General features: G+C 37.6%; 1 protein-coding gene and 1 pseudogene across 1 annotated transcript in view; one reads left to right on the top strand and one right to left on the bottom strand.

The window, feature by feature from the left end:
* The first annotated feature begins 295 nt into the window (after window positions 1-295).
* The window catches only part of EXOC6B (exocyst complex component 6B), a 442,612-nt gene continuing 423,467 nt past the window's right edge, over window positions 296-19,440 (top strand). The window contains exon 1 of the mRNA XM_016202591.2: window positions 296-469. Coding sequence (XP_016058077.1) covers window positions 357-469 — 113 coding nt within the window. The 5' untranslated portion in view covers window positions 296-356. The remainder of the gene's footprint in view (window positions 470-19,440) is intronic.
* Window positions 8,722-12,572, bottom strand: LOC148091660 (calmodulin-binding transcription activator 1-like; annotated as a pseudogene).

Raw genomic sequence — 19,440 nt, 5'->3', positions numbered from 1 at the left:
TGTGGCAAGGGTGCTAAACAAGAATTTGCAGGATTAGGGCCACTGCCCGACTAGATCACCGTTGCAGATGCCGTGGCCCCTGGTTCCCGGCTGAAACTGCGGCTTTCCACAGGTATCTGTGGATTTAATGAATAGACCAGCGGGATCCTGCTTCACATCGCCCAGAGAACTACGAATCCCAGAGGGCATTGCGTGGAACGTCGGCGGCGCGCTGACGCAGGGGGCGTGCCGAGCCTGAGGGAGGGGTCCTCCTGCGGGTAGCCCGAGGCTGAGGAGGCTGTGGAACCTGGGGTGAGAGTGGGAACGTGAGGTGAGTGGAGCTGAAGGAGGGGACACGCTGCGGGGCGCCCCAGTCTATGGAGCGGGGAAAGATGGCGGAGGCGGAGAGCCTGGAGACAGCGGCGGAACACGAGCGGATCCTGCGGGAGATCGAGAGCACCGACACGGCCTGCATCGGGCCCACGCTCAGGTATCCCGGGTGCCGGGGCTACCCACGGGCGGGCACGAGCGGGACAGGGGGGCGGGCTCCTTCGGGGCTGTGTGTCTGGCCAGCCGTCCGCACGGCCAGCGCCGGCCCCGCCCTTCGGAGAGCCGTGCGAGCGATCTCCACCCTTGGCGAGGCGGGTCTCTCTCCGCAGCCCCGAAGTGGGTCCCCTTCGCAATCGCCGTCTTCCACAGCCCGGTTACCCCGAAGGCGCCTCCTGCCTCCCCCCGGGCTGGGCAGCTTTCGTTCTCCCTCCGAGGCTACCCCGGCGCCGGGCAGCTGGAGCGCGCCGGACAGATAGTGGCTTTTATCACATCTTCCCCTGAGGACATCACCCCTTTCCCTCCGTCCTGCCCTAGACAGAAGTCCTGCTCTTCAGACAAAGTAGAATTTTTCCCCATGGTTTGTTGCACGGAAATTAAACTCTTGCCTCCTTCAGATCACAACCACTTCTCAGAAATGAGTTCCTGAAAAATCCTAGGCCTGGAAGGAAGTTTCCCTCAACCTGTGCCCCTCTCCTGGGAGCCAGTGTTCCCTTAACCCTGTCAGGAGGAAGGCCTCTCCCAAAGGTGCAGCCTGTGGTAGTCTCATCGCGAGAAAAAGTTACCCCCCCCACTCGCCCCCGTTACCATTACTTTGCCCCCATACCTCCATTTTATTTGGAGATGTCAAAAGAAACCCCCACCCACCACAATTTATTTAACAAAACTTAGGTATCGTTTACTATATACAGTGCCAGACATTGTATTAAGCGATTTACAAATATAACTGAATCCAATCGAAAAACAATCCGGTTAGGTACTGTTATTACCTTCATTTTACAGATGAGGCACAAAGAGGTTAAGTGACTTGCTCAAGGTTACTGGGAAAATAAAGTGGGGGAGTTGAGATTCCTCCTCAGGAGCCTGGATACAGAGTCTGCATTCTTCACCTCTGTTCTGTCTCAATTGCGGATTACCATCCACCTGTACTTGTTAATTACTTACCAGCCCAATTTCAAGCTACCTTTCCCTTTCCCCTCAGTTTACTAGTGCCCTAGAACTAACTCATCTTTATCCTTCTGCTGGTACCTTCTGATCTCTATGTAGCCAAGAGATAGATCATTGTCCTACCCGCCTTGTACAGTCTTGGGTCACCGCGTCTCCCTTCAAAAAAGAGTTATTACTCACTGTTTTTTTCATGGGGAAAGTTGCCTCATGAGTGTTTGAAGGAGGGGCGGACTGGAGGCTTTGCTCCCCATCTCCACCTGCACAGCTTCCGTCTTCCAGGGCACACTGCTAGCACAGTTTTCTAAGTGCCATCCTTCAACGGGACCATCCCTAGTAGTTTGCTAGTCCCGTATTGCATTATGATCGTGATCATATTGTTCCTCTCTTTATCCATTTTCTTGAACTGTTACGGGTAAATGATCCTCATTCATTATCTTTTATAAAGACCAAAGGCTACATACTAGTATTATCAGTGAATTATTAAAGGTTATTAATATTTGGTTTTCATAAAACTGGATGTTATTAGAGTTACAGAGGATGCTGTTTCAGTATTCTGAGAAATTTGGCTGCTGAGCTGCAGTAGGCAGCCAAGCAAAGCTCCCACCGGAACAGTTGGATTTACCAGAGTTTTTAGGAAGAATTCTTTCTCAGACACCCTCAGTGCTGTCTTGAGTTGGTTGTGGTTTTCCATTGCTGTAGTTCTTGGCTTATATGATAAATGACTTTAATTTAGTGCTATAATTTTAGCTTGTTGTGATTTATTATGTTAACCCTCCACTGAATAGTAGTGCATATTTGTATCAGCTGAATTTTGGCCTGTAACTTTCTAGTATCTTGACATAAGAATATACGCATTATGGTTCGAATGCGAGTTACCCATTCTTCCTAAAATTTGCTTCATTGTTATCACTGAGTCCTTTTCTCACTGGAAATTGGGGTTTTATAGGGGTAGATGAATTAAGGGATCTTTTGCCCTAAGTGCACATGGTAAAATAAGGGTTTGAGAACGTCCGCACTATCCTATCAGTTTCAGTTGTTTTTCCTAACTCCCTGTATCATTATTAGGGGCTTTTTATTTTTGGCCTTATCCTGCCTTTGGCTGATACCCCTAAATCTTACTATCAGACTCAAGATTCAGTCACTTGAACACCCAAAAATACAAGTAAGCCCTTGCCGGTTTGGCTCCGTGGCTATTGTCGGCCTGTGGACTGAAGGGTCCTAGGTTAGATTCTGGCCAAGGCATGTATCTTGGTTGCAGGCTCGAACCCTGGCCCTGACGGCTTGTGTGGGAGGCAACTAACTGATGTCTCTCTCTCACATCAATGTCTCTCTCTCTCCCCCTTCCACTCTCTCTGAAAGAGCAAAGGAAAAAAATATCCTCTGGTGAGGATTAAAAAAAATACAAGTAGTACCCACTGTCTTTGTCTTTAGTCTAGCTTTTCCCTGCCCAGATTCACAGGGGATGATCTCACCTTTATCTTATCCCATTCAGAGGCAGCAGCATGCACAGACTTGATGCTTTAGATCCCATGTCTTTCCTTCGATGCACCTCCATCATCATTATACCTTGTTTTTTCATCACAATCATAATCTATGTTTGATTAAGGCAGTAGGCTCTCTTCCCTAACTTGACTCTTAACTGTAAATCTCAAACTCCTCTATTCTTCTTCATGGGCTTTCCTTTCTTTCATCTTTTGAGGTAGCATTTTTAAGGCACCACATTCTTAGCTGTTCCTGCGTTAGGTTTTGTAACTGAAGAGAAATGAGAGAACAGAAAGTAACAGTAAATTGATAGCAGATATAAGGTTAGTATGCCCATCCCTAAAATTCCTGCTCTTCACAAAAAGCCACCTAGCTACATTTCCCTAACCAGACAGACTCTCCTTTGCCAACTATTATTTGTGAATCATTATTCGCTTTCTTTCCCTGGTGTACTAACTTATTCTTCTAATCTTATTCCTTTTTGTTTGAAGAGCCACAGTGGCTTGAATCTTTCATTATATAACTCCTTATTTTAATCTTGAACAATCATGAAATGTTAGTCGACTCCCATATATCATAAGGGAGTGCCTCTCCTTTTTCATTGTAATTCTGAAAGGCCCAAGCATATCACGCATATAGAGGCTTTTGCCCAGAAAATTTTTTTGGGAAAGCAGCCATCTCTTTCTTCTCTGTCTTCATCTTAAAAATTATTTTGTTAGTTGCAAGTCTTGATTTTGCAGATGAGGAAAGAGGCCCATAAGATGTTGGGGGCCTGTCTTGTTTTTAAAGTAATATTGATTCCAGCTTTGTAGCACTAATGCTAAAATATTGATTGCAAATCACTCATGCACAATGGCTCCATATTTTCAGTTTTCAAATCCCATCACTGTATCTCTAGTTTTCTCTCGTATCACTTATTCAGTAGGTCATTTCCTCAGTTTGCTCTCTGGATACTAGCAATTAACATTCACTCTTTTTTTTCTTAAATCCTCATGGGAGGATATTTTTTCCATTGCTTTTCACAGAGAGAGGAAATGGGAGAGAGAGGTAGAGAGAGAAACATTGATGTGAGTCAGACACATTGGTTGACATTGGTTGCCTCCTGCATGCGCCCTGACTGGGGCTAGGGATCGAGCCTGCAACCGAGGTATGTGCCCTTGGCTGGAATCAAACGTGGGATCCTTAAGTCCAAGGACTGATGCTCTAACCACTGAGCCAAACCGGCTAGGGCTTAACATTCACTCTTAATTGCTATTTCAGATTTTATTTTTAAACTTAAAAAAATAAATTTATTGCGGTAACATTGGTTAACAACATTATATAAATTTCTGATGTACAGTGTTATAATTTGATATCTGTGTACTCGATTGTGTGTTTACCCTCCAAAGTCTAGTTTCCTTCCATTACCATATAACTTTTTTTTTAAAGTTTCTTTATCTTTATTGTTGAGAATATTACAGATGTCCCCTTTTTATCCTCACTGATCCCCTCCACCCCACATCCATCCTACCCCCAGGCTTTCCCCATACCAATGTCTGTGTCCATGGGTTATGCTTACAAACATATAAGTTCTTTGATTAATCTCTCCCCACCCACACCCCCCTCCACGCCTTCCCTCTGAGATCCCTCAGTTTTGTTCCATGCTTCTATGTCTCTGGGTCCACTTTGTTCATCAGTTTATTTTGTTTATTATATTCCACATATAAATGAGGTCATGTGGTACTTGTCTTTCTCTGACTGGCTTATTTCACTTAGCATAATACTTTCTAGTTCCCTCCATGCTGTGCCAAAGGCTAAAGGATCCTTCTTCTTTACAGCTGCATAGTATTCCATGGTATAAATGTGCCACAGCTTTTTTATCCACTCATCTACTGATGGGCACTTGGGCTGTTTCCAGATCTTAGCTATTGTAAATTATGCTGCTCTGAACATAGGGGTGCATAAGTTCTTTGTGATTGCTGTTTCGAATTCCTTAGGATATATTCCTAGAAGTGGGATCACTGGGTCAAATTTTTAATCTTTTGAGGAAACTCCATGCTACTTTCCATAGTGGCTGCACCAGTCTGCATTCCCACCAGCAGTGTACTAGGGTGTCCTTTTCTCCACACCCTCACCAGCACTTGTAGTTCGTTGATTTGTTGATGGTAGCCATTCTGGCATAGATGTTTTGCTTTAAGCTATATAATTTAGAATATACTAGCTGGAAAATGTGTGTCTTTTTAATTTAACAGTGAACTACAACACTTTTAAAAATAGTTTTATTGAAATACAATTCATATAACATATAGTTCACCCATTTAAAATATACAGTTTAGTGGTTTTTGGTATACTCACAGTTGTGCAAAAATCACCATCATCTAATTTTGGAACATTTCCATCACTCCAAAAAGAAACCCTAATCCCATTAGCAGTCGCTTTTGATTCTGTCTCCCTTCCCTCCCCAGGCAATCACTACTTTCTGTATTTATGGCTTTGCATATTCTGGACATTTCATGTAAATGGAATCATACAGTATTTGTTTCTTTGTGACCAAGCATAATGTTTTCTGGGTTCATCCATGTGGTAGATTTTACCGGTACTTCATTTCTTTTTATTGCTGAATAAATATTTTGTTCTATGGATATACCATATTTTATTTATTCACCAGGTGATGGACATTTGGGTTGTTTCCATTTTGGGACTATTATGAACAGTGCTTCTATGAACATTTGTGTACTAGTTGTTTTATGGACACATGTTTTCATTTCTCTGGTGTGTATACCTAGGAATGGAATTTCTAGGTCATGTGGTAACTCTGTGTTTAACATTTTGAGAAACTGTCAGACTGTTTTCTACAATGTCTGTGTCATTTTACATTCCAGCCAGCAATGTATGAGGGTTCCAGTTTCTCCATATCCTTGTCAGCAATTGTCATTGTCTTTTTATTTTATCCATTCTAAGTGTAAAGTGGCCACTCCCTGTAGCTTTGATTTACATTTTCCTATTGGCTAAACTTTTCATGTGATTATTGGTTCTTTTAAATTTTTTTCTTGTGCTTATGATGTATTGAGGAAGCCTTTGCTTAACCCAAGATCACGATTCCTCTTTTTTTTTTTTTTGTTTCCCCTGAGTTTTACAATTTTATCTCTTACATTAAGGTCTGTGACCCATTTTAAGTTAAAATTTTTTAATTGATTTTTTTGTTTTTTTAGAGAGAGAGGAAGGGGGGAGAGAGAGAGAGAAACATTGATGTTAGAGTGATACGTCAATTGGCTGCCTCCTGCATGCCCCCTAAGGGGGATCGAGCCTTCAATCCGCGCATATGCCCTGATTGGGAATCGAACCAGCATGGAACGATGACCTACCAACTGAGCCACACTGGCCAGGGTGAACAACCTTAAATTTGCTGTTAAAAAAACCCACACCCAACCCATGTTGACCATTTAAAAAATTGCCAACAAGTAAAATAATCATAGATGTTTTGCTTTAAGCTATATAATTTAGAATGTACTAGCTGGAAAATGTGTGTCTTATCAAGGAGTTTATTTACTTGGAATGCCTGCTTTATAATTTTAAAAAGTTGAGATGTAACTCTCAAGAGCACAATGATTGTTAAAAGAAGTTGAAGCGCCCAGCTGGACGTAGCTCAGCGGTTGAGCGTTCACCCAGGATCCAGGAGATCATAGTTCAACTCCTGGTTGTGGCACGTGCCTGGGTTGCGGGTTCCATCCCCAGTCGGGGGTGTGCAGGAGGCAGCCGATCAGTGACTCTTATCATTGATGTTTCTCTCTCTCTCTCTCTCCCTCTCCCTTCCTCTCTCTGAAATCAATAAAGATATATTTTAAAAAAAAGATGTTAAAGCATATAATATATGTTTGCATAATTGTAATTTGGAACTTTAAAACATATTACCCAGTGAAACATCTATGAGAAAGAACTATCATAGTGCAATTAGATTACCTTAATGTGATTTGTGGTGATACATATGGACCTACCTACTATTCAGTCTTGAATATATCACATTGACATGCACATTGCACCGCAGTTACTACTATGGTTTGATGATCAGATTGATCATTAGGTAATAGCAAAACGACATTAACAACAACCGTTTTTTTAGAGGAGTTCTATAATTTTTTTGAGTTTAGATATTTCCAGTGTTTTTAAAGTGATTACAAATGGTATTGTATTTTTAATTTTGGTGTCAGTGTATTTATTGCTAGTATATAGAAATACAATTAATTTTTGTATATCTTGGATCGTTGTGACTTTGCTGAACTCATTAATCTAGGAGTGTTTGTGTGTGTGTGTGTGTGTGTGTGTGTGTGTGTAGATCCCTTGGAGTTTTCTATGTAGATAGTACTGTCATCTGCAAATAGGGAAGAGTTTTAGTTCTTTTTTTCCAATCTCTGTGCCTTTTCTTTCATTTTCTTTCACTGGCTAGAACTTCCAGGAATATGTTGAATAAGACTGGTAAAAGCGGACATCTTTGCCTTGTTTCCGGTCTTAGGGAGAAAGCATTCAGTCTTTCCCCATTAAGTAAATGTTAGTTACAGGTTTTTTGCAGATGCTCGTTATCAAGTTGAGGAAGTTCTCTTCTGTTCCTATTTTCTGAGAGTTTTTTTTCATGAAAGAGTGTTGAATTTTCTCCAGTGCTTTTACTGCATTGATTGATATGACCATGGGATTTTTCTTCTTTAGCATGGTGAATTATATTGATTGATTTTTGAATATTGAATGAGCCTGTGTCCCTGGAATAACTGTAGCTTAGTCATTGTGTATATTTCTCTTTATATACTTTTGAATTCTATTTGCCAATAGTTTCTTAGGGATTTTTGTGTTTATATTTGTGAGGGGTATTTGTCTGTAGTTTTATGTTTTATTTTTACTGTGATTATCTGGTTGTGATTAGGGTAGTGTTGGCTTCATAAAATGATTTTGAAAGTGTTCCCTCCCTTCTTTTCTATTTTCTGGAAAATATTTTAGAATTGTTGTTAATTCTGCTTTAAACATTTTGTAGGATATTCCAATGAAACCATTGAGGCCTAAAGATATAGTTTTTGGGGGGAGATTTTTAATTACAAATTCAATTTCCTTCTTAGTTCTAGGGCTATATAAATTTATTATTTTTTATTGGGTAAGTTGTGATAGTTTGTGATTTTTCTAGGAATAGCTTTATTTCATCTAAGTTGTCAAATTTATGTCAAGAGTTTATAGTTCTCTGTTATTATCCTTTTGATGGCTACAGGGTGTGTTGTGATATTCCTGGTTGTATGCCTTGTATTGGTAATTTGTATATATATATTTCTTTGTTACTTATTTATCTATTTTATTGATCATTTTAAAGAACCAGACTTATTTTCATTAATTTTTCTGTATTGTGTTTTTGTTTTCAATTTTATTTATTTATGCCCTTGTCTTTATCATTTCCTTCATGCTGCTTGTTTTTTATTTTTGTCTTTAGGTTCTTGAGGTATAGGAACTTGGATTATTTATTTGAGAGTTTTCCTCTTTTCTTTTTTCTTTAAGAGGATGAAAACACAGATTACACTTTATTTTGAAAAATGAAGTGAATTTTAATACAGAACATGAAGACAGCATTTTGCAAATTTATCACTCAAAGGGTTATCTTTATTTAAGGAAATCGGTGTGTTGTTACACTTCGAGAGATGAAATATTACAGCTTGCACATCGAAATTAAAAAATGAAATGGTTACCAAGATAATGCAGGTCAGGGGATCAAAGGTGAAGGGTCACACATTATTAAAAAAATCCAAGAGGGCTGCATCATGATCTCTCATTAGTGTTCCAACAGTTTCTCTCTTTGGGTAAACTTGAACAGTTTGGCTGACATTCAAGCAGCTTTATATAACTATTGCTCTTCCCTTGATTATCTCTAGAGGTGGCATGGTGTTGAGAACACAGTAGGTGCTAGGTCTGGAGAATGCACTTTGGGAAATGTTCTTCCAGCTTCTTTTCTGCAGCCATTTCCCCTCTGTTGCTACAGCCTCGTCTTTCTCCCGACACTGAGCTCTTCCTACTGCTGCAGCAGACCCACCTCTTTTCTTTTTTAAAATTGAATTTATTGGGATGACATTGGTTAATAAAATCAGGTGTACAATTCTATAATACATCTTTTGTATATTGTATTGTGTGTTCACCTTCCCAAGTCAAGTCTCCTTCCATTACCATCTATCCCCTCCTTTTTCCTAATGTGTGCATTTAGTGCTATAAATTTCCCTTCCAACACTGCTTTACCTGTGTCCCATAAATTTTGATATGTTGCATTTTAACTTCCACTCAGTTTAGTGTATTCTTTTATTTTCCTTTAGACTTCCTATTTAACCCATTAATCTTATTTAGAAGTGTGTTGTTAGTTTCCAAGGGTTTGAACATTTCTTGTTATTGTGTTACTGATTTCTGGATTAATACCATTGTGGTTGGAGAGCATACTGTGTATGATTTCAGTTCTTTTGAATTTGTTGAGGTTTGTTTTATGGCTCACAATATATTCCTCTTGGTATATATTCTCTGGACACTTGAAGAGAATGTGTATTCTGCTGCTATTGGGTAGAGTATTTTACAAATATTGATTAGATCTCTTTGGTTGATGGTGGTGTGGTCTTCTGTATGCTAGCTGATTTTCTGTCTGTTTCTATCAATTGTTGGGAGAGGGCTGTTGAAATCTCTTAAGTATAATTGTGGAATTGTCCGTTTCTCCTTTGAGATCTGTCTGTTTTTAGTTAAGATATTTAGCAGCTCTCTTGTTTGGTATATACAGTTTGTATTGCTGTATCTCCGTCATGGGTTGAACATTTCATTCTCTGTCTCCTAATTTTCTTTGCTCTGAGGTCTACTTTATCTGATGATAATATAGTTACTCCTGCTTTCCTTCAATTAATGTTTGCATGATTTATCATTTTCCGTCCTTTTATTTTTAGCCTGCCTATGTCATTATATTTGAAGTGAATTTCTTATTCATAGCATATAGTTATGTTGTGCTTTTAAATCTGCTGTGTCAGTCTCTGGCATATTTAGAAATTCTACTTTAAATGTAAGTATTGATATGCTAAGGCTCAACTCTGCTTTTTATTTGTTGTTTTATGTTTATTCTCTCCTTTTTTGTTTCTCTCTTTTAAAAAAATTCCATTTTGCTTTATATATAGTGGTTTTGAGTGTACCTTTTTGTATAGTTTTTTGGTGGTTTCTCTAGTTTCCAACATTATTTAACATATAACTTATCACAGTTTACGGGTGTCATCATTTTACCAATTTGAGTGAAGTATCAAAACTTTATTTCCCTTTGTCTTTTTACCCTCTCCTATTTATAACTGTCTTAAATATTTTCTCTACAGACATTTAGAACCACATCAAACTGTTTTAATTTTTGCTTTAAGCAGCAAACTTAATTTAGAAAACTCAAGAGAAGTAAAACCTATTGTATTCACCCATATTTTTGCTTACTGTGTTCGTTTTTCCTTTCTTATGTTCCAAGATTCCTGTTAAAAAAAAATCATTTCCTTTCTGTTTAAAGAAGTTCCTGTAGCCATTTTTTTTTAAAAAGAGTAGGCAGTAAAGTCTCTTTATATGAGACTGGCTTAGTTTTACTTCATATGCGAAGGAATAAACGATTATTTCTGCTCCATGTAGGAGTCTGGATTGGCAGTTCTTTTCTTTCAGTACTTGAAAAGTGTTGTGCCACTTCTTTCTGGCCTCCATGGTTTCTGATGAGAAATTTGCTGTCATTCAAGTTATTTTTCCCCTATAGAAAAGGTGTCATTTTTCTTTGGCTACTTACAAGATTTTCAGGAGTTTAATTACAGTGTACCCTGGCATGTATTTCTTTGGGTTTATCCTGTTTGGGATTTGCTGAAGAGTCTGTAGGTTTATGACCCTTGCCAAATTTGGGAAGTTTTAATTCATTATTTCTTCAAGTAGTTTCCCACTCCATCCTCTTTCCACTCTCTTTTTGGGACTCTGGTGGCATGAATGTTAGATCTTTTGTTATTGTCCAACAGCTCCTGAGTTGTTGTTTATTTCTTTCAGTTTATTTTCTCATATTCAGATAATATAATTTTTATTGTTATATCTTTTTTATTTCAGTTATTGTATTTTATTTTTCAGTTCTAAACTCTCCATTTAGTAATACTTTATTCTGTTTTTGCTCTAAATTTTTTTGTTTCAAGTGTGTTCATAATTGTTGAACCACTTTTGTTATGATGACTTTAAAATCTTCATCAGATAATTCTAACATCTCTGTTGTCTCAGTTTTGGCATCTAGTGATTTTCTTTTTTTCATTTCTTTGACAACTCTCTGGTTCTTGGTATGAAGAATGATTTTTAATTGAAACCTGTACAGTTTCATATTATGTTATGAGACTCTGGCTCTCATTTAAACTTACTCTTTTAGCTAGCTTTCTGTTACTGCTAGGTGGAGGTAGATGTCCATGTTCCCCACTTGAACTCTGTTGACACCTGAGAGGGGCTCCTCATTACTGCTACAGATGAGAGTCCTGCTCCATATATGGTCTCCGTGTGGGAGAGGGGATTGTAACCATTTGGTGGGAGTGAAAGTCCCAGCTCCCTTCTTGGCCTTTTCTGGCACCCTGACTGGGGTGTTGGGTGCTTTGGTATTACCTCCTGAGGGTGGAAATCTTGTCTCCCTCTCTGCCCGTGCTTGTGTGAGTGTGGGTGGGGCCACAGTTTTTTTTCTGTAGTGTTTGTCTGGAATACAACAGTGATTGTGTAAATGTTTTCTGTTTTCGTAGGCCACCCCTTTTGTCATCTTTGGCTAGAGAGAGCAGGCTTTTGTTGGGGCTTGTTTGCACCTGTTTATGTCCCTTTAGCTCCAAGCTGGGATATGAGGTAAAAAGAAAATCCAGGAAACTCAACACAGTGTTGTTCCTTTGGTCCCAAGGTCCCAAGCCTGTCTGCCTTCTTCTTCCACCTTTCAGATCTTCTTGTGTTTGTTTTATGTGTGATGTCTAGTTTTTAGTTATATTTAGTAGGAAGAATAGGAAAAACTATGTCTGCTTTACCTTCTTAGAATGGGTGACCTACTATATGTCTTCGAATTTTTAATTCATTTTTCTTTTTATAAGTATGATGCATGCTAATTTGTAAAAATAAAACCAAGCAGAATAAAAAACTGTAAAGATGACTCAAATACATATCAGGTAAAACTCTGTTTTTGAGAAATGGCCATTATTCACTTTAGGTGATCATCATTCCAGATCAACATCACTTCACACAAAATAGAAATAGGAGGGTGAGTAGAAGAAAATAATTTTCATGGACATTGGGTATTGGACATACTGTCATGCTATTTCTATTAAAAAATACCACATTTAATTTTACTTGAAGAGGAAACTGAAATGAAACATGGAATTACTGAATTTCAGGTAATGTTTTTTCACCACAAATGATGTTTATTTTTAAAAGATTTCTTAAACTTAAGAAGGTAAAAAGTCATTTTCTATCTTTGTAATGAAAAAACCTCACATTCAGTTTTAGGCAGCATTAATTGATTTTCCACTGTGGAAGAGAAGAAAAATTGGTGCTTTTTCTTTTTTCAAAATAGCTTCATTGAGATGTGATTCAGTTACCTTGTACTGCCTTTTTGTACTGCTGTGCTTCATCCTTACAGCTGTTGATCAGCTTTTGTCTTCCAGAAATTTGTTGCTATTTCTTGTTGGCTGCAGGCTCTTTTCTTGTTTCTTTTGGAGTAATGGGTTTATAGCTTTTTCTGTAAGGGAGTTTCAGGAGAAAGGAAGGTAAATGCATGTGGTTGTCTCATCACATTGAAATGGAGGCTTGGAAGCCAGAGTTACTCCTGCTGGCTCAAGTTGTTATCCTCTAGGGTGAAGCCAGTAAAGAATTAAATAGTAGATATTCACTAGATTTTTTAAAATGAAGGAAAACTCTAGAGATTTTCCATAGCCACTAACTGCCCTGTCCTACCTCCATCCCATTTTCAATACTATTTTCATACAATGTGATGAGCCTCTCCCATTTATGTAACTCTCACTTTTTTCTGATTTTTCGTTCACATATTTTCTCTCAGTCTTTTTCTCCTTTCTTTTGTTTTACACTGCCAGTCATTTGTCACCCAATCTGCTTCAGTTCTATCCACGACTATCCTACAAACTTACTCATGTGTCCCAATGTTTTTAGTTCTTCTTTTTTGTTCATGTTTTATAAAAAGTGTATTAGTTTACATGATTTTCCTTTAAACTTTATTATTTTCTATTCTATATGAAATTATTTTATGTCATATCACAGGTGTGTGACATCCTTAGCTGATTCATTTAAAATTTTCTTTTGTTAATTGAGTAACCTTTATGTACCAGGTACTTTATTTTTAAACTGTAATGGATTTTTAAATATTTTAAAGTTTTAGAAGTTTATTGTAAAAAACAGAAACAATTTAGAAGCATATAAGTAAAATTCCCTCTCTTCTCTACTCAAAACTCACCCCTTCAAAGCATTATTAGTAGTTTGATCTGTAGTTTCTAGACTTTTTTGTTTGCTTATATAAGCATGTGTATGTGTACACAGTCCTATATACATATAGTCTTGCAGTCTTTCTTTTTAAGTGGGAGTTATCATATACATTTGATGCACAATTATTTTTTCTACTGAACAATATATGTCAGATATCTCTATAAGTTGCAACTTCTAGCTCTTCTTCATTCTTTTTAATGACTGCAGAATTTCTGTTGCATGGAATTATACACTCCTCTGCTGATGGACACTTAGAGTGTCTTCTTTTCCCTCCCTACATTGTTCTAATAAACAATCGTGTAATCTTATAAATATCTCTTTACATATTGGTAGTGATATTTCTATAAGATAGATTATTAAATGTGGGATTGCTAAGTTTAGACTTTGTAATTTTAAAAGTTTGATAGATAGAGCCAATTACTGCTCCATTCTTTTTTGTTTCCAAATTAAGTTTACTGTGGAAAATCTAAAACCTACAAAACTCTAGAGAGTAGTATAGTAAATCTCTATGTACCTTTCTTATAGTCTTAACAGTTAAACACACAACAAATCTTGTTTCATCTGATTCTCTCACTACCTACCCCTTCCCCCAGTGCCTACGTTGGCTAATTTTGAAGCATGTCCTAGATGTCATATCATTTCATCCTTAAACACTTCAGTATCAGTGTATTACTTTTGGGAAATTCTGCATTGATTTACCAATATTTGCTTCAATACATAGGCTCCCTGGAAGTTATTTGAGTGAATCAAGGACTGCCTATAGTTGGTCTGAAATTATTCTTTTTGGCAATAATTAGGCATCAGGTCCAGTTTTCCAAGGTCATACCTATAACCATATAATCAGCACATAAGATACAGCTTTTCTTTTTCTTCTCTCTGGGGCTAGTGGTAGGAAGGGGAAAAGGAGAAGAAAAAGGCATACATTTAGCTCAGCCTGTTTGAGTAATCAAATCCTTAGAGTAGAAGACTAAACAACAGCAACAAAAATCCTTGCTTGTCTCATTGAAAATTATCATCTGATTTTTCAGAAGACTGCCTGCAGTCTCCAACTCTTGTGCCACATTTAAGGAATAGGTTCTAAGTATCAAAAGGATTTTTTTGTTTGAGCTCATAAAAGTTTTACCCAGAATCTTAAGCTGAGTAAGGGTAAAATTAAAAAAAGCCTCATGAAATTAATATTCTTTCTTTTTCTTTCATATGGTCAGTATTAGAACGACTGTGCCTCAAGTTGCCCCCTCCTTGCGTAATGTTGACTGGAGAAGCCCAAGATTGCATTTGTTGAGGATGATTCCATCTAATTGTAATGGATTTTACATTTTTTACTAAGGATTAGCAAAATGTTGTCCTTTAAAATAATGATTCAGGCTCTACTCCAGTCAGAAAAGACCATTCATGTGGAGTACATAAATTGGCAAAGTGGTTCTTGAATAATTCTGGAGGAAGAAAATCTTTCTAAGGGCTTTATTTAGCTTGAATTTTTAAGTCATTTGTACAGTATGGGGGCAGTTTCTTAAGCTGGGAAAACAGCCTCCCGAAGGTATGCCAGATTTAAACTGTCATTGGTCTCAATTATCGAATTTGGACAGCATGACCCAGAATTTGCCCTTGTTAACCACACTTATTTAAAAAAGTCAGAAGTTTATAATAAATTCTAAAAAAATTCAGGTGTCCTTTTTGCAAGTTTATTTCCCATGCTATTGCACAAACTTGGTCAGGAGTTTTATTTTTTGCTACCTGGCAGTCTGACAAACTAGGAGGACAAGTCCCATGTTGCTTAGAATCAGTTTTAAATTATAGCAGTTTATTGATAGGAGAAGCAGAGAGAAATTTCTCAACATACTTGAGGCAGAGATGTAAAGGTTTCATTTCATTACAGCAAGTTACTAGAAAGACTTTGAAGTTCCCCTGACCCTCCTTGCTTTATTCAGTTCGCTAGTCTTCTAAGGCCAGCCATGCACGGGGATGACCTCTGCACTAGCTCTCTTCCGAACTAAATGAAGGAGAAGTGATCATCGCTTTGGTCCAGAAGTGAAGAGGGCTGCAACATCGGTTGCTGTATACCTGAGCAGATTTATTTCTGGTGCTAACGTTTTGCACTGGCAGGCTTTGTTCATCAAATAAAACATTTAAAGACTACTTCATTCAAGTCAGCATGTTGTCACTGACTTTGCTAGTAATCAGGCCACTCATTTCTCTGTGGCTGTAGGATGGGCTGCATCAGATGTCTGTTGTAGTGTTCCTGTTCTCAGGGCTGTAACAGATAAAATAGGCAACAAGACCTATTAAAAACAAGTTAGTAAAATTAAATTGGCTCAGAAGTAAATGAGGTGAATGAGTCTGTAGCAAAATTCTCTGTGTACTAGAATTCATAGTCAAAGCAGCAGCATCCTTTTTGATGGGAGGCCAAGGATGAGATTACTTGCTGTTCTTTGTCTGTTTGAAGCTAGAACCCCAGAGCTGTATAGCCTAATCATTAGTTACTTGGAAAGATGAAGTTATAGGTTATGTACATAGTTGGGAGGCTCCTGTCAGCCTAACTTGTATGAACTTTATTATAGTCAGAAGTCCTAAAGATTTGTAATTTATTGTGGAGGTTCAGGTATAGTCTTTATTAGATTAATTCTTAAGTGTGGTTGCTTTGTACAGTTGTGCAGGTTGTATAGTGGACAGCTGGGCCATTTATAGTGTAGATAATGTAGATTTATATATTTATTAGGACAGTTTTCCAGCAGGTGGCAGGCAAGTATCTTGAAGAGAGGAAAGATACCACACAGGTAAGTGTAGACCCTATTTTTAAGTATTAACAATTTTTTACAAAACTGTGAGAACTCTTTTTAAAGTTGTATTTGTAGAAGCAATAATTTTAAGTTCACTGTTAATGTACTTACCCTCTCTTTCCTGTATTTATTATTTCTCCTACATTTTCCTTATTTTAATACTGATAGCATTATTTTTTCTTTTCCTAGAGAAAAGAGCTCTGAAGTGAATTTGCTATGAGGGTGTTTTGGACTTTTATTTTTGTTGTGTTTAGTTTGTTCACAGTTTAGCAACCCTGAGGCCTAATGTGGATGCTCTTGCCGTGTTGAGATAGATGACTTAATGCTTGTATTCTGTTAATAGATTCATTGTATGTTGAATAAACCTTACATCTTTGTCAGAGAGTTGGGTATTACTCAGTTGTGATTCTGTCAGTATGTGGTCAGCTGGGATTTCAAGTTCATTTGTCATTGCTCAGAGTTTCCAGAAGGTTGCCCTGGGTAGTGGCAGGCTTTTGATAGTATTCACAATCTAGAGCTGTTGTTTCTAAAGTTGGATTTGGAAGTTTGGTTATTTGTTCTTTTTGCATCAAGATTAGTCACAGTTCTGGTGGGGCTGCTGCTGTATTTCTGATACTTTGAATATTTTTGAGGGTTGTATTCCTAAAGTTTATCAGTAAGCAGGCTCTCCTGGTGGAGACATCACCTACCTTTGGATTTATGTGGCACTAACAATTCCAAGAAGAGTTTAAATTGGCCTTTCAGGTCACCAGGTTTTGAGTTCATCTAAAACAGTGGTTCTCGCACTTGAGCGGATCAGAATTACCTGGATGGCTTGTTAATACAGATTGTGGGCTCCACCCCCAGAGTTTCTAATTCACTAGGTTTGGAGTGGGACCCGAGATTTGCATTTCTAACTAGTTTTAGGTGATGCTGATTCTGCTGGTTTGGGTCATGCTGAGAGAATCATTGCTCTAATAAAATTATCTTATTCTCTAAATTTATAGTATTTAGCAATCTGGCATGAAAGAAAGTAGGTTCAGGTCTTTGAGAAAATGATCAGAATTTTTTCCCCAAGATGAAAAGGGATATATTTTTCTTTCTGATTGGAAATAATATGTGTATATAGTAAAAATTCAAACCATAAAGAAAAGTTTAAAGATAGAATTTACTTAAAATCCCATCATCAATACAGAAACTAATTTTGGTAAACTTCATTGAGATGTTTTCTGTGTGTTTGTATGAATTTATAATCCCATTAAAATGTGTCCATTTATACCTGATATTTTGTAACCTACTTCTAAAATTCAACAGTATATAATAGACATATATATCAAATTAGTCTTTCATTATGTAGCTTGCATAATTTATTTAACTAATGATAGTGGTAAACATTTAGGTTGTTTCTAGTTTTCTAGCAGTTACAAGTTCTTATACTGCATCTTTGTACATTATTATGAATTCCAAGAAATGGTATTGCTAGGTCAAAGGAGGTGTACATTGAACATTTTGATACATATTACCCAATTGTCCTCCAGCAAGGTGGGTTGTATGAATTAACACTTCTACTAAGTGCCTAAGCTTTGCCTGTAAACTGAACTGATTTAAAGATAGTACCTTTTTTTCTCCAATGTAATGGTAGAAAATGTTTTCTCTAGAGAAGAACAGTGACTCTCCTTGGAGCAAATACAAATTTTAATAGTTCTGGGATTGATAGAGAGCCCTTAGCTTTACCCTCAAATTTCATCATAGTTCTGATGAGATTATTTAAACGTGGTGAGCCTCAAAGCACTCTCCTGGACATAGCCTTATATTCATTTTACAGAAAGGAACTTCTCAGATGACAAATGCATTATTTATCCTTCATTCAAGTTTTGTTAAAAGTTTCTGAAAATGGTCTCTATTTCAGGGAACAGACAGTCAACATAGTGCTTTAGGAATCATCTGGTAACCAGTTAAGTAACTAAAAATATCCTGAAACTTTAGGGTGTAAAAGGAAACCTTTAAAATAAAAGTCAAATCATCTTGTTTTTTGTTGTTAATCCTCACCAGGGGATATTTTTCCATTGATATTTATTTTTATTTTTAGAGAGAGTGGTAGGGAGGGAGAGAGAGAGACAGACATCATCAGTGAGAGAGACACATTGATTGGTTGCCTCCTGCATGCTCCCTGACCGGGGCTAGGGATCGAACCTCCAACCTAGGTGTGTGCCCTTGACTGGGAATCGAACCTGGGGCCTTCAGTGTACCGGCCTACGCTCTAATCACTGTGCCACACTGGCCAGAGCTCAAATAATCTTTTTAGTGATTTTTTTTTTTTTTTTTTTGCTCCGCATCTGTTTTTTGCCATGTATTCCTATCAGTAACAATGAGCACACTTGTCCTCTTTATGTATATTTATTTATAAGTTATATGCAAGTACTAAAAAATATATTTAAAAATATATATTATAAATATATATATGCACACAAATAGAAATTGAAAAGGATGATAGTGAGATATTGATAGTAGAGATGCTAATGTTTTCTTTCTGTGCCTCAAGAGAAACTGTTGTTCAATGAAGGGTTTGTTTCTGAATCATTATTTTCTACAGAGAACAAGGGGCTTCCTGATTTGAGGCATATACCTGAACTGAACTTTCATACCTATCACAGCCCTACCAAGCCCAGATAGCTATTTAGATATTTGAACTGTATAATGCACTTTATGTTTCTTTAGCAACTCTGAAAAACTGATTACTTGTAATCACCACAGTGTAGAACGAGAAGGAAAAGGGTATTATTTGTTCCTTTAGGTAGATGGAGAAGTTCTACTATTTAACATCATTGATAGAGTGTATATTACTTTGATTTTGTTTGTTTGTTTTGTTTTATTAATCCTCACTGAGGATATTTTTTCCATTGATTTTTAGAGAGAGTGGAAGGGAGGGGTGGGGTGGGGGGAGAGAGAGAGAAACATCGATGTGAGAGAGACACACATCGATTGGTTGCCTATTGTATATGCCCTGACCTGAGTGGGGTTTGAACACGCAACCCAGGTTTGTGCCGTTGACTGGGAATCGAACCCTTGACCTTTTGGTGGTGGTGGTGGTGGTGGTGGTGGGGAAATGACGCTCTAACCACTAAGCGACACTGTCCAGGGCTATTACTTTGGTTTTAGATCCTTTCAGAACCATTGAGTTTATAAAAGGTATTGTAGAGAAATTACCTTGTCTCATTCTCTTTATTACCTAAATTTCAGTATAGTG

Source organism: Miniopterus natalensis, chromosome 13 (genome assembly GCF_054644295.1).
Source record: "Miniopterus natalensis isolate mMinNat1 chromosome 13, mMinNat1.hap1, whole genome shotgun sequence".
NCBI lineage: Eukaryota > Metazoa > Chordata > Mammalia > Chiroptera > Miniopteridae > Miniopterus > Miniopterus natalensis.
Note: the sequence above shows the minus strand (reverse complement) of the source record. Positions and strands in the feature narration are given on the sequence as shown.